Source organism: Macrotis lagotis, chromosome 1, assembly GCF_037893015.1.
Source record: "Macrotis lagotis isolate mMagLag1 chromosome 1, bilby.v1.9.chrom.fasta, whole genome shotgun sequence".
Classification (NCBI taxonomy): domain Eukaryota; kingdom Metazoa; phylum Chordata; class Mammalia; order Peramelemorphia; family Peramelidae; genus Macrotis; species Macrotis lagotis.
In genome coordinates this window covers 171,820,216-171,834,075 of record NC_133658.1, presented here as the reverse complement: position 1 = coordinate 171,834,075, position 13,860 = coordinate 171,820,216, and the positions used below count along the sequence as shown (strand labels likewise).

General features: G+C 33.6%; 1 protein-coding gene across 2 annotated transcripts in view; it reads left to right on the top strand.

The window, feature by feature from the left end:
* DSTN (destrin, actin depolymerizing factor) overlaps nt 1-13,860 on the top strand; it is a 25,821-nt gene extending 11,961 nt beyond the window's left edge. For both annotated transcript variants that reach the window (XM_074209390.1, XM_074209391.1), the window contains exons 2-4: nt 8,047-8,354; nt 10,572-10,648; nt 13,566-13,860. In XM_074209390.1, the coding sequence (XP_074065491.1) occupies nt 8,095-8,354; nt 10,572-10,648; nt 13,566-13,675 (447 nt within the window). In that variant the 5' untranslated portion in view covers nt 8,047-8,094 and the 3' untranslated portion in view covers nt 13,676-13,860. The remainder of the gene's footprint in view (nt 1-8,046; nt 8,355-10,571; nt 10,649-13,565) is intronic.

Sequence of the window (13,860 nt, the reverse complement as noted above, 5' to 3'; positions counted from 1 at the left end):
TTTTGCTTGCTGCCTGCTGTTCATTTACCTGCAATACAGTCTCAGTAATGAAATCTAAGTAATAGTACTTGAAAAATAAAATATTTCTCTATGACTGTTGAACCAATTTATAACTTCACTAGCATTTAATTTGCTTGTCCATCTGTCTTTCCATACCACCTACAATAAAGAATTTCCTTTTTTTAGCAAGTTTGTAATATGATGGGTATAAGCTTTACCTCATGGTGGTTTAAATTTTCATTTCTCATATAACAATTTTGAACATTTTAGATAGTTATTAATGGTCTTTAGTTCTTTTGAAAGTTGTTTATGTCCTTAAATCACTAGTCTATTTCAACATGGTTGTCAATTCTTTATAGCTTTTGGTATCATATTTTTTTTTATCAGAGATACTTAAATGTAAAGATTTTTTTGTTATTTTTCTAAATAACAAAGCCTTGTTATTTGATAAAATTTAGATTTTGAAACTTTGTATTTTATGATTGCTCCCCCCCATTATTTTTTCTCAATTATATGCAGGGATAGTTTTCAACATTCATTTGCAAGTTTATGAGTTTCAAATTTTTCTACCACCTTCTCTTCCCTACCCATGGCACCAAACAATCTGATAAAAGTTATATTAATTATGTTGTGAAAAAAAGAATTAGAACTAAAGGGGAAAAGAACCATGAGAATCAAAAAGCATAAAAAATTTTTTTTTAATGAATAGTATGCTTTGTTCTGCATTCAGACTTAATAGTTTTTTCTCTGGATGTGGATATTTTCTTTTATGACTGGTCTGGTTGAGAATTTTTCCTTTTGGAAATTTTGAGAATTATGAAAGCCAGATCTTCCACTCTCCTATTCTTTTACAATGTGATTGTTTATATAGAGAGATAAGATTTGTAAGATAAAATTGTAAAAGTGTAAATTATGTGAGATAATACAGGATTATAAAGGAATCTGATTATATTGAAATGGCTATCAAAGTATTTTTAAAAACAAACTGATGGATTCTAGTCTAAGAATGCCAGTTTAGATTATTCCAAAAATCTATTTATTCTAGATAGTTTTAAAAGTTTACTGGTTTTTAGCATTTGAGATTTGGTAACAGCAGCAGAGGCAAACAGTCCTGTACATTTCAAATAGATATAAGAGCATCCTTGTATTATATTTGATAATTGAGATGCATAATGACCTTTAACATCAGTGGTTCTTATATGGAGGTTTATGGGAAGACATAGATGAGAATTGTTTTAGATAAGATGGGTTTGTAACATGTCAAGGCAAAGAAGCACATGGATTCACAATTAAAGAATTTGAGAGTTTGAATGGAATACAGAGGCCATCCATGAAAGTCCAACCCACATGAAAGAATGTCCACCATAGCATTCCCAATAAGTGATCATCGAGTCTCTGCTTGATAGACCTCTAAGGTAGAAGAAAGAACCCATCACCTCTTGAAGCAATCCATTTTCTTTTTTGGACAGCTCATATTGTTAGGTTGTTAGGATTGTAAGTTGCAGAAAAGTAACTAGTCTCTTTTGACAAATTTTTACACCAGTAAAGTCACAAGTTCAGTTTCTATACTACATACATTTCATCTCTGCTTTAACCTGTTAATCTATCACAGCTCTGTTCCAAGTTCTTTTAGTGAAGCTTTCCCTAATCTCTATTCCCCATCTCAGTAACAGTAATAATAACTGACACACACACACATATATAATCCTGTCACACATGTCCAAATAGAATGAAAAGTTCTTTGTCTTTCTGTGTCCTTAGTTTCTAACATAGGATCTTACACATATGGTTAATGTTCAAATTGCCTTTAGCCTGGAGGAAAATGTATGTATGTATACACACACGTGTGTGTGTGTGTGTGTGTGTGTGTGTGTGTGTGTAATATATGTATATATATATACACACATATATATCTTTATAAATTTACATGTGGAAGTAAATTCTACTTTGCAAACAGAAAACTTGGCTTTCATCTCCCATTTATCTTGTGAAAGACAAAGGTAACTTTTTTTTTGTAAGCTGCAGTCAGGTGGTATAGTTTAGAGACTTCCTCAGGCTGATTCTTTTGGACCTAACAATTTAAATATTATATTTGAATTTGGAACTGTCAGAATTATGAACTAGTGCTTAAACAAGAAGCATAGTTTTCAAGAGTTTGTTATTAACTCTTATGTATGTTATTGTTGAAATATAATGGAATGGGAAACTAAGTTTGGTGTGTTTTATGTTTATGGACTTTAAAATAATGGATTTTTATTTTTATGGCAACATTTGTATTTCTTTTTTGTGTGAATAATCTACTCTAATTATATGAAGCAGGTCTTCAATCTTCTCATTCCCTTCTGCCCAGCCTTTATGTATGCTCCACCTGAAACAAAGGAAAAACAAATAGCCAATTGAGTTGGAACTCTGTTAAGTCATGCTTTAGCCACAACTATTTTTAAGTGGGGGGGTAGTGTTCCGGCAGATTGCTGTTTTACCCTGGTCACTGAGAAGCTGAAGTTGTGGATAACATATCTTTTTAAGGTAATCTCAGAACTCTTGTTTTAATAGCAGTCTATTTTTGCTCTCAAGATTTACTTTTCTACAGAGCATAAAATGTTCTGTGTTCAGAGGACCATAGTTTAGCAGTTGCTACAGTTGACTTCTTACACAGAGTTTGGTCTTTGGTGTAACAAAACTCTGGCTTTTAGTAGACATTTCTTCCTTTTCTTTCCCTTAATCTTGATTTGATGCAAATAGTTTTCAGTCTTGACTATTTTGAACTAAGTTCTATAAACTATAGAAATTTTTCAGGATATATGAGATTGATGAGAGGAGTTGGGGTTTTTTTTTTGTTTGTTTGTTTTGGGTTTTTTTTAGGTTTTTGCAAGGCAAATGGGGTTAAGTGGCTTGCCCAAGGCTGCACAGCTAGGTAATTATTAAGTGTCTGAGACTAGATTTGAACTCAGGTACTCCTGACTCCAGGTCCAGTGCTCTATCTACTGCACCTTCATTTCTGAAAATTGAGTCATCACATTAAGACATGGTGACATTGAAAAGTACATAGGTACAAAATTTAAAAAATCATTACATGGATGAATGCAAGTAGTGTTTAAAAGGTATCAGGACTTAATCCCTACAGTGAACATGGCATTGGTGAGGGAACTGAAATTCAGTTCAAGAGACATATATTAAGTACTTAGTCTGTGTAAGGCACCTCACAAATTAATTGTAGTCTTGAATGCGGACTAATATAACTCCAGAAGGATAATGTAGACCTTCTTAGATTCTTTGTACCACTTACTTTTTAAAACTCTCTCATGTATTTTGTGACCTTAACCCTGCTTCTTCACATCTAGGGCCATCTCCAGTTGTGCCTATTCATATCTGGACCCTGGACCCAGATGACTCTGGAGGAGAAAGTGAGACTGTTGACTTAGCACAGCCTCCTCTCACTCAAATCTGATTCATGTGCTTGTCTTGGCATCACTTCCTTCCCTGATGATCATGGTCTTCTTTGAGAATGAAGGACAAAAATCATCATATTGTTTATATCAATCAGTACCTAATGCAGTGCATTGAACATAGTAAGTGTGCATAATGCATATTATTTGAATTGTCCTTCATAATATTCATGTAAAGAAACTTTCCTGGAAAGAAATTAAGATAATATGTGCACCACCACGAGTTTAGAACTTCAAAGGTCCAAGGGAACATCAGATAATTCATTTAAAAATGACTTTAAAAGGAGGTCAGAAGTTTACAGGAGGGCAGTTAGGTGGTGGAGTGGATAGAGCACCAGCCCTGGAATCGGGAAAGCTGAAATTTGAACTCAGACACTTAATAATAATTACCTAGCTGTGTGACCTTGGGAAGTCACTTAACCTAGCCTTGTCCCCCCGTCCCCCCCAAAAAAAAAGTTTATAGGATTCTCTTTAGTCATCTGGGACACTGGCATAAAGTAGATACTTGGCAAGTGCTTATTGAATTGAAAGTGATTGCCAGTGGTGGGAAAGGTATTGTTTAAAATAGTTACGAAAGATCCTTTTCAGTAGACATTATCACTCTTCTTATCACTTAAGTTTATAACCTCAGCATTATACATAACCTGATTTCTCCTTACCAGATGTGTCAAATCAGTTGCCAAATCTTCCTGTTAAAGTGCTTCATTGCATCTCTGTATCCAGGCTCTTCTTTCTCTGTGCAGTTGGTACCACCTTAGTTCAAGCCTTCATTATTTATTTCTATTGCCATTGCCTTCTAAGTGATTTCTCCCTACTCTAGATTCTCTTCCACGTGCCTGCCAAAGTTCTTATCCATAAGTGCATATCTGACCCTGTCACTTCTCTATTCAGTAAGTTCCTTATTTTCTTTAGGATTAAATATAAACACCTTTTTTTTTTGACTTGGCTCTTAACTGCAGTCCCATCTTTATGCATCATTCCTCTTCCCACATACTGAGATCCAGCCAATATGTTCTTCACCCTTGACTGTCGAACTTCTTTTCACTGGCCATCCCCCATACCTGGAAAGAATTCCTTCCTTCCTCTTCTTTCAAGTTTAAGCACCACCTTTCACACAGAACTTTCCCAATTTCTCTCCCCCCAATAGAATATTAGCTCTTCGGAGAGTAGAAATTATTTATTTATCATATTTTTTATACCCAACACTTAACAAAAGAAATATTTAGTAAATGTTTACTTAGTGATTTATATGATTATTCTTCATTTTGAAAACTTCATGATGTATATATTTTAGTCTTTTGAATCTCTTTTGACCTACATTTAACCTCAATATAATTATAAGTAATTTTTCTCCCTTTAGTCTTTGCTGGTCCTGTAAAAAGTGTTCTGGGTTTGGAATTGGCCTGAGTTCAATTGCTAATCCTGTCTGTGTTGCCTTTGATAAGTCACTTAATCTCTGGAATGCAATTTTCTCAATTGGAAAAAAAAAATGAAGGGGTTGGGACCAGATGACCTCCGAGGTTCCTCCCAACTCTTAAGGGTATGATATTGTAAAACACAAATTTCTTCAAGTTAAATCTCTACAATCCCCTAAGTGGCAAGTTGTCATGTGTGAATAGTTAGAGTACTGTTGGAGATATAAAGTATAGTTAGAGAGTATTAGAAATGAAAAGGATCTTAGAGGATAATCTAATCCAATTCCGGCCTGTATTAGTCAAATATTTCTTTTATAGGTAAATAACTTTAAACCTGAGTTATATTCAAAATCACACATTGAGCTGATGACATTTTACCCCATATTGAGTTTCATTTTGGTTATTGATAGTCCTTTGCCCCCTCCCTCTTGTTAGTAGATTGATAGTTTTAAAATATTGAGAATATAAATTGATAGTAAAATTGAGCATTTAAATTTAATAGTTACAACATAAAATGAAATTTAATTCTCATGAAACAGTGAGCCTACTAATTATTCTTTGTTCATTTCACAGTTTCTATGTGAATAAGGCTTTAAATCTTAAGTGATTGTGGATTTTTTTAGAAAATTTTGCAGTGTTCTAGAATCAGTCTTTTCAGGTCAGCATCATTTGCAATTAGGAATATCTTTAGCACCTCACCATTTGTAGGGAATATTTTCATTTGAGCTCAGTGGTGGACACCCTTTATGATATTGGTAAACACTTGGTGGGATACATCTTCCTGTCTTTTGACTCTATTAAATGATCTGTTACTTTTTTTAAGGCAGTCTTTTATGATTTTGATATTTGCATGAAATAAAACACCTAGGAGAACCTTTAAAGGCATCAGATGCTTTCTAAAATGGTCAACAAGCATGATTACTTTCCACATATTTGAAGACTGCTATCCCAAGAGCCTTTAAAGCTAAACTTTTCCTTTTTGCACTTGGATTTTGATTCATTTCCATTCTGATCATTTTTGTTTAGGTACATTCTAGCTTATTAGTATCCCTCTTAAGATGTGGCAGCCAGGGAAAGATACAATGACAGTGAAACTATTTTCCTTCTTTGAGTTGTTCAGTGTTTTTGTATTATTAATACAAAGTAATAATACAACTATATCATATGATCCTTCTTTCAAACCAAATTTCCCCCATTTTATTTTTGTACAGGTGCTGTTCAATTCAGTCTCTTTTCACCCTTTGCCTAAACTATTAATCATTCTTCCTTCTCAAGTCTCAACATAGCTGTTTGCCACCTGCCTTTGTCTTTACCCTGATCTATAAACTGCAGTAGTTCCCAATTTTTTCTAGAAACAAATAACTTCCAAAATTTATCATTTACCATGAATAGATGAGATTAAAAATGGTCTAGAAAAATACTGGTGTCATTAGTTTTAAATAAAGCAATAATGATTTTTTTAGATTTTTAAAAATGCCACATTTTAATACAAAAAGTATGTGAAGAATTTTTAACATTTATAATTTTCTTACATTGTTTTGGTAGTCTATATAAGTCTATATAAGCACTACATTGTTTTGGTAGTCTATATAAGCATTATACCTAACATTTCTAGATAGATCATAATAAATTATATATACATATATATATATATATATATATATAATTTGTTCGATGTTGCTTGTTATCAGTATTTTTTCTTTCCATCTCACTGCTTTGTCATACTACAAAAACCTGTCAAGGAAAATTAGTGCTTCTTTACATTTGAGTTATTTGAGTGTTAGTACTGTAATATATTAAAAGAATTTTTTAAAATTATTCTCATTAAGCCATTCATTTTACAGGTTTAAAAGTGATTATTCTAACCAGTTATAATTTAACATGCTTATTAATATAATTAGCAATAGTCTTATTTATATGTCATTTATTTTTAAGTTCCACCTTCTAGTTAGGGGGAAGTTAAGGTCATCAGTCCTTTGATTTTGTGAAGGACTTGGTAGTATATTCTGAACAATTTTTACTGTGTATGGAGATCTTTTTGTATTGGTAACTCAGAGAACTTAGGTGTGGTGCAGTGGAGAGTACACTGGACCTGAAGTGAGGAAGATCTTAGTTCAAATTTGGCCTTGAACATAGTAGCTGTGTGACCCTACCAGGCAAAGTCACTTGGCCCCTATTTGGCTCAATTCCTTATCTGTAAAAATGAGACACTTTGGAGAAGGATATCGCAAACTACTCCAGTCACTTTGCCAAGAAAATCCCATGAACTTTTGTTCATGGGTTATGTAGAATCGGACGTGACTTAACCACTGAAGAACAGTAGTCTTTATTTTCTCCTATAAAGAATTGTCATCTAACAACACATGATTTATTTTACCTTAAATTAGTTAAGCGACAGAGTTGTACAATACATATTTCTGATTTGCTTATGATGGTACATATCTGTATAGTCTTTATCAGTTTTGACTTTCTTGGGTTTTTTTTCCTTGTTTCTTGAATTTTATTACCTTCATTGCAGCTAGGCTACTTTGACTTACATTTGAAGGGGAATGTGTATATTGGAATTAGAAACAAGTATGTTCCTAAAGTTCCCTAGGTAAATTTAGAGAAATTGGCCCTGGGCGGTGATTTTTATCACTCCATAATAACTTTGTTTGGAACTTAAAATGCATTTTTTCTATGAAACTGTATTACATGTAGTAGTTAGGCTCTTGGATCAGCCCACAAAATCCTTTTTAACTCAGAACCTAGCTGGGAATCTAATGGTCATTTATGGCATTGTTTCTATAGGCAGATGCATTCCACGGTGAGAAGGGAGCGGACTGGAAAATGTTGATGTTCTCAGGTGCAGCCATGCCACCTGTGCCTGACTTTAGATGAGAAGGGAATAAAGCAACAGCAGGGACATTTCTTTATATCCATGCAGCTTGTGATTTCTTGCTGCCTTGTGAGAAGAGAACAAGAAAACCCTAGAAAGCATTTTTGGTTCTCTCCCTTTAGTCCAATTGTTAGTTGGGAGTGGGGGGGGGAGCAGAGCAATGGCAGTTTGGGAGTGGGATTTGCAATTTGAGGAACAGATGTAGCTCCCTTTTTCTGTCATGTTAATAACTATTAGGTAATGTTAGATGTCTTAATTATTTGCAGAAGACTGAAGTGAACTTTTTCTTCTGTATCTATGGTAACAGGCCTCAGGAGTGCAAGTAGCTGATGAAGTATGCCGCATTTTCTATGATATGAAGGTTCGGAAATGTTCCACACCAGAAGAAATCAAGAAAAGAAAGAAGGCAGTTATCTTTTGTCTCAGTGCTGACAAGAAATGCATCATTGTAGAAGAAGGCAAAGAGATCTTAGTGGGAGATGTTGGTGTAACCATCACTGATCCTTTCAAGCATTTTGTGGGAATGCTTCCTGAAAAGGATTGTCGCTATGCTTTATATGATGCAAGCTTTGAAACAAAGGAATCAAGAAAAGAAGAGTTGATGTTTTTTCTATGGTAAGCATCACCCAAATATGGAACTCAGCCATTTTGTGATAATGGTATTTTCTTATGATACCTTTCTTAGAACTACATTCTGATACTAAAGGGACTTGTTTAATTTTCATCTTGAGCTTAATACAATTTTGGTTGTGTAATCTAGCATCACTTCATTCTCTTTAAGATTGGATCTAAATTGTATGGAATTTGAATAAACTTGTATATAGTTTCTGTACTTAATAATTATAAGCTAAAATACTACTTTTTCCATGAAATATCTTCTGGTATAAGCTTAAGAAAAATGGTGGTTTGTTCAAATATGCTTCTTTTGTTAAATCCTGTCTTAGGATTTAATTTTAATTTTCTTGTACCTCTTTTTTGCACTTGAGCTGGGTTACTAATTTATAAATTCCAACATTTATTTTTTAAACATATTGCTACCTACTAGACAGTGCTACTGTAATACTTTTTTGTGGTATTGAATGACAGCATTTATTCATTAAACATATTAGAATCAAATAGTTCAACTGCAATACCTTTCTGTGGTATTGAAATGGCCAGGAATTCTTGAAAGCTGTATACCATACATCTCTGACAGGTTTTGTCAAGATAGAAAGGCCAACTGTGGGTGCAGCCATGGACTGTATGTTTACTAGACAGTGGGCCAGCCTAGATAAATTGTGAGGCTTATTATGTAATTGGTCTCAGGATAATTACTTTTTCAGCCATGAAAAGGGTCTTAGAGACCTTTTACCTAAGTTTAAATGAACTGTGATAGAGGAATATGAATTATAGTTATTAAGGCAAATGTACAGAACACTACAACCTGATTCCTTATTCCATCTCTTTCAATATGCTCAAATTTTAAGATGACTAATTCTGGTTCCCAGGTAATTTGTTAGAGCAGGTTCTATTGATTTTTCTAATTCTGGACTCTGTAACCTCTGGCAGTTCCCCTAACATTTTCTCATTTATAGAACAAGGGAATTTGATTAGATGATCTCTTAAGATCCTTTCCCTTTCTAAATTGTATTATCCTTTTTTTTTTTTTAAAGGTTTTTGCAAGGCAAATGGGGTTAAGTGGCTTGCCCAAGGCCACACAGCTAGGTAATTATTAAGTGTCTGAGACCGATTTTAACCCAGGTACTCCTGACTCCAGGGCCGGTGCTTTATCCACTACGCCACCTAGCCACCGCTATATTCTATTATCCTAAACTTAACAGTTGGAAAATATTTACCTCCTATTTTTTAACCTATTCATAGAGTTAAAAATACAAGTACTGCCTTTTAAAATTAAGAGTCCACCACCAGTCATTCACTTTGGTGGGTTTCAAAAAGATTGCAGCTACTAATGAACAAAAGTAAGATCATGGAGTCATAGACATATAGGAAGGGACCCAGAGATCATTTGAGTTCAAAGGGTTTTAAACTTAGGATCTATAAGCTAATTTTCAAAATGCTTTGATAATTGTACTTCAGTGTAATTTCCCTTTTTAATCATATGTATTTTATTTTATGCATTTAAAAACATTCTTAAAATGGGTCCTAAAATTCCCATGACTGCCAAAGGGAAGTACATGCCCCGCCCCCCAATGGTTAAAAACCCCTAATCTGGTCCAACTTCTTCATAAATGGAGTGTTATAGATAAGTAATTGTACTGTTGCCAAGATAAAAGTGAAGCTTGAATTGTTTTGAGTATTCATTCTGGGGCAGAAGACATGAAGTTTTTCCTAATGTAAAGTCATATTGACCTTGGCAATAAATTGATAACTTGTATGGCCATTGTTGTTAAATGCTAAGTTTGGCTTATAAAAGAAACCATATTTTGTAACTACTGTTGATGTTTTTATTCTTAACCTGTATGCCTTAGGATGAGACTACAATCCATTAATTTTATCTTGGCTAATTGTGAATGACTTCTTCCCTTTCCCACTTTCCCCCTATCTGCTTGTTGAAATTCCTCCTTTCCTTACAGACTCTAGTCAGAGGTCATCTTTATAAAGTTTTCCCTGCACCTACCAAAATGAAACTTTCAAATTTCTCATCAAATTTTGTAGTTATCATATTGATGCTTATGCCGTGTGTGTGTGTGTGTGTGTGTGTCTTAACATTCTTATTAGATGTAGGAAATTAGAAAGGAGTATCATTATTTGTGTAATAAAGTATGCTGTTAAGATTATCTTAATGTTGAATTGAATTACTACTTGTAACAAGTTCTTTGTTTCTTTCTCCAGGGCACCAGAACTAGCTCCCCTCAAAAGTAAAATGATATATGCAAGCTCCAAGGATGCAATCAAAAAGAAATTTCCAGGTATGAATTAACTTCCTGATATATTTTAAGTGGTCATAGGAACAATGGGTAGAAGTTGGACAAAAAGCATTTTTAGACTAGCTGCAAAGAAAAATTTCTCATAATTAGAGTTATTCTAAAATGAAATGGGCTTTCTGGTGATAATACCCTCCCTAGATGCATAAAAATCAAAAACTGAATATGGTTTGAACTAGACGGTTCCCTCTCATTCATATTCTATGGGAAGTTCTCCAAAGTCTTGTTCTGCCTTTGGAAGTGCAAAGTTTTATTTCTAGAAGCCTATTGTGCAAAAAAGCTATATTATCATTTTTCTTTTTTTTTTCAAAAGTTAAAATAGAGGCTGAGAATAGAGGTATAGAAGCATCCCCTGCTAACCTCAGTTGGTATCATATGCTAGTTGTGTCTACTATTATTTTTCTTGACTGTGTACGTAGTCCCTGCTTCATTTTGCTTCTAAATGTGTGATTAAATTGGTTAGTTAGCAATTCTTACATTCGTGTAATTTCTAAGTAATAAACTATTGACATGGAACTTAATGAAATTGAATTGCAAAAATGGAATAGTATGTCCCTGACTTTGGAACAGAGGGGACTTGAGTGCCGATTTTTAGATAATTTAAGCCAGCAGGTTCTGTAGGTAGGAAGGGTGTGTACAACTTATTTCTATATGGTCTATTTCTGCATTGATAGGGACAGAGGGTTCTGATAATCATCCAGATTTTAGGGGGTGTGACTAAACATTAACTTGAAGGAATTTTTAGAAATAGGAAATCCTTCCATAGTAACTATTGAGTAGTTATATATACGACAAATGGAATATAAATACTGATATTCTTAATGTAAATGAAGTTTTTTTTGTGTGTATCTAAAAGCAGTAAGAGCCTCATTTCATGGGACACTTAAACATCTCATTACTGTCGTGATAAGTGTTTAAAGAAAACCTTGTGTTAATGTTGAAACCAATAAATGGTGAATTGATTCTCTAATGGAAAAACATGATTTTGTGCTTCTGGACAAAGAGGTGGTGGGCTATGGGCATAGAATGAGGCTATCATATAGAAAAGAACTTAAACATGTTATATTTCATGTTAGGTGGCAGAATTGTAGGCAGTGAGTGGAAATTGCAAAAAAGAATATTTAGGCTTGATATCCTCCCAAACAAACATAGAGCTTCCTAAGATTTAGAATTATCCCAGAGTAGAAATGGGCTCTTCTCATTAATGGTCTTAGGGGAAAGTTTGATAACCATTTGTTATTTGTGTGTGCATATTGTGGAACCAGGTGGATTCCTTTCTTTTTAATTTGGAGAAAAATCTCAGAAAAAAAGCAACCAAGAAATTATCAGTAACTACTGACTCAGTGTTTACTTTTCTGTCTCTACAAAATCTCTGAGCATCATTTACATATCTAAGACATTCTTGATTTAGATATGAGAGGGACAGACAGGCTTTCGCAAATGAGAATTCTGTAACAGATCATGTTATTAATCGGTAATTAACACCTATCATGTGCCAAACACTGCACTAAATATTAAGCAAAGAATGGAAAGGTCCTTGTCCTCAAGGAACTTCCATTTTATCAAGGAGTCATGTATAAGTAAAAACCAAAAGAAATACTGGATATATGCTGTCGCCTGAAAGATACAGAAAATAGAAGGTCACATAGTGTTTTGTTCATTTATTATTTAAAAAAAGATTTTAATATTAGAATGAAACAACATTTTAAAACTTTTCCTCTAAAAAAAAGATTCCTTTTAAAAAATGAGAACTTGGTTCCCTGATCTGATTATTAATATAAAAAATAAGACACATAGGCTCACCCACAGTGTTTGCTACTGGCATAGAATATCCCACTTAGACCAAATGGAAGAATAATTTCCTTTGGTGAGAATTTTCAGATGCATTTGTTGGTAAGTATAACAGTGTTGAATGCAAAAGCCCTTTCATATTTAAGTTTTCTAAAAGGAATATATGATTACTCTGGAAAAGTACTGTACACAGCAAGTATAAGAGGGATGTAATCGGGAAGCTATGAATTCAAATTTAGCTGGACCCACTTAACTCCTGTTTATCCTATTTTTTTTTTTTTTTTGCCAAGAAAATCCTGTGGACACAGCAGCAATAGAACAACAAAGAGAATGAATCACCTCTGAGAACTTTTTTAGTGCTTTCACCTTTCAAGGGAACACAGATGCATATTAAAATTTAATATTCTTCTGCTGATACATTATCTGTGAATCAAGAAAGAATTAAATAGTGGTTGATCTAGAGGGCATAACTAGGACAAGTAACCTACAATGTGCTCCCAGCAAAAAATTATTCAGGAATAACATAAGGAAGATAGATAGAAAAGGAGATAACCAGTTATGTAGCAAAAAATGAGGAATAACCAATTGATAGTTTTCATGTTTCACTAATATTAACACAATATAAGAGATTATAACAGTGGTGGTGATGGTGATAATGATGGCAGTGGTAGCAACAACAGCTAGTTTATTACAGCACAATAATATTCCATCACAAATATCTACCACAATTTTTTTAGTCATTCCCCAGAAATTTAATGATTTTTTTTTAATTCTTGTCAGAAAAGCTGGTAATATTGTAGAGCTATTTTTGTGCTGATTGTGTGGTATGGGAATATTATTTGAGAAAACAGATGTTTATAGATATTAAATTTCTATATTGAACAGAAAGGTCTGAGGCTAAATAATGAGTTTAGGTTTTTAGAGAGCAGAATTCCTGATAGAAATTTTCCAGCTTTGATTTTAGTAATTCTTAATTAAAATTGGTATTTCATTGATGCTCCAAATCAACGCTGTTAGAACATGTCTCCATGCTAATCTCTAAAAATAACAATTAGATGTAAAGGTAATTATAAACTGCTTCATTAAATGAATTGTGATTTTTCTCCTACAGGCATTAAACACGAATGTCAAGCAAATGGACCAGAAGATCTCAACCGGGCTTCTATTGCTGAGAAACTAGGAGGGTCCTTAATTGTAGCTTTTGAAGGCTGTCCTGTGTAGATGATTATTCAGTGCCACAAGTTGAAAAGCTTCCATGTTTAATGTATCTTCTTGCTAAATATGTAAAACAAATATACTTAGGCCAGGGTTTCACTGAGGGGGAGCTATCTTGTTCTAGGCAAAACCAGATATTATATAAACCTGTATTAAAAAAACCCTAAATAAATCTAAAGTCTAAAGTTTCA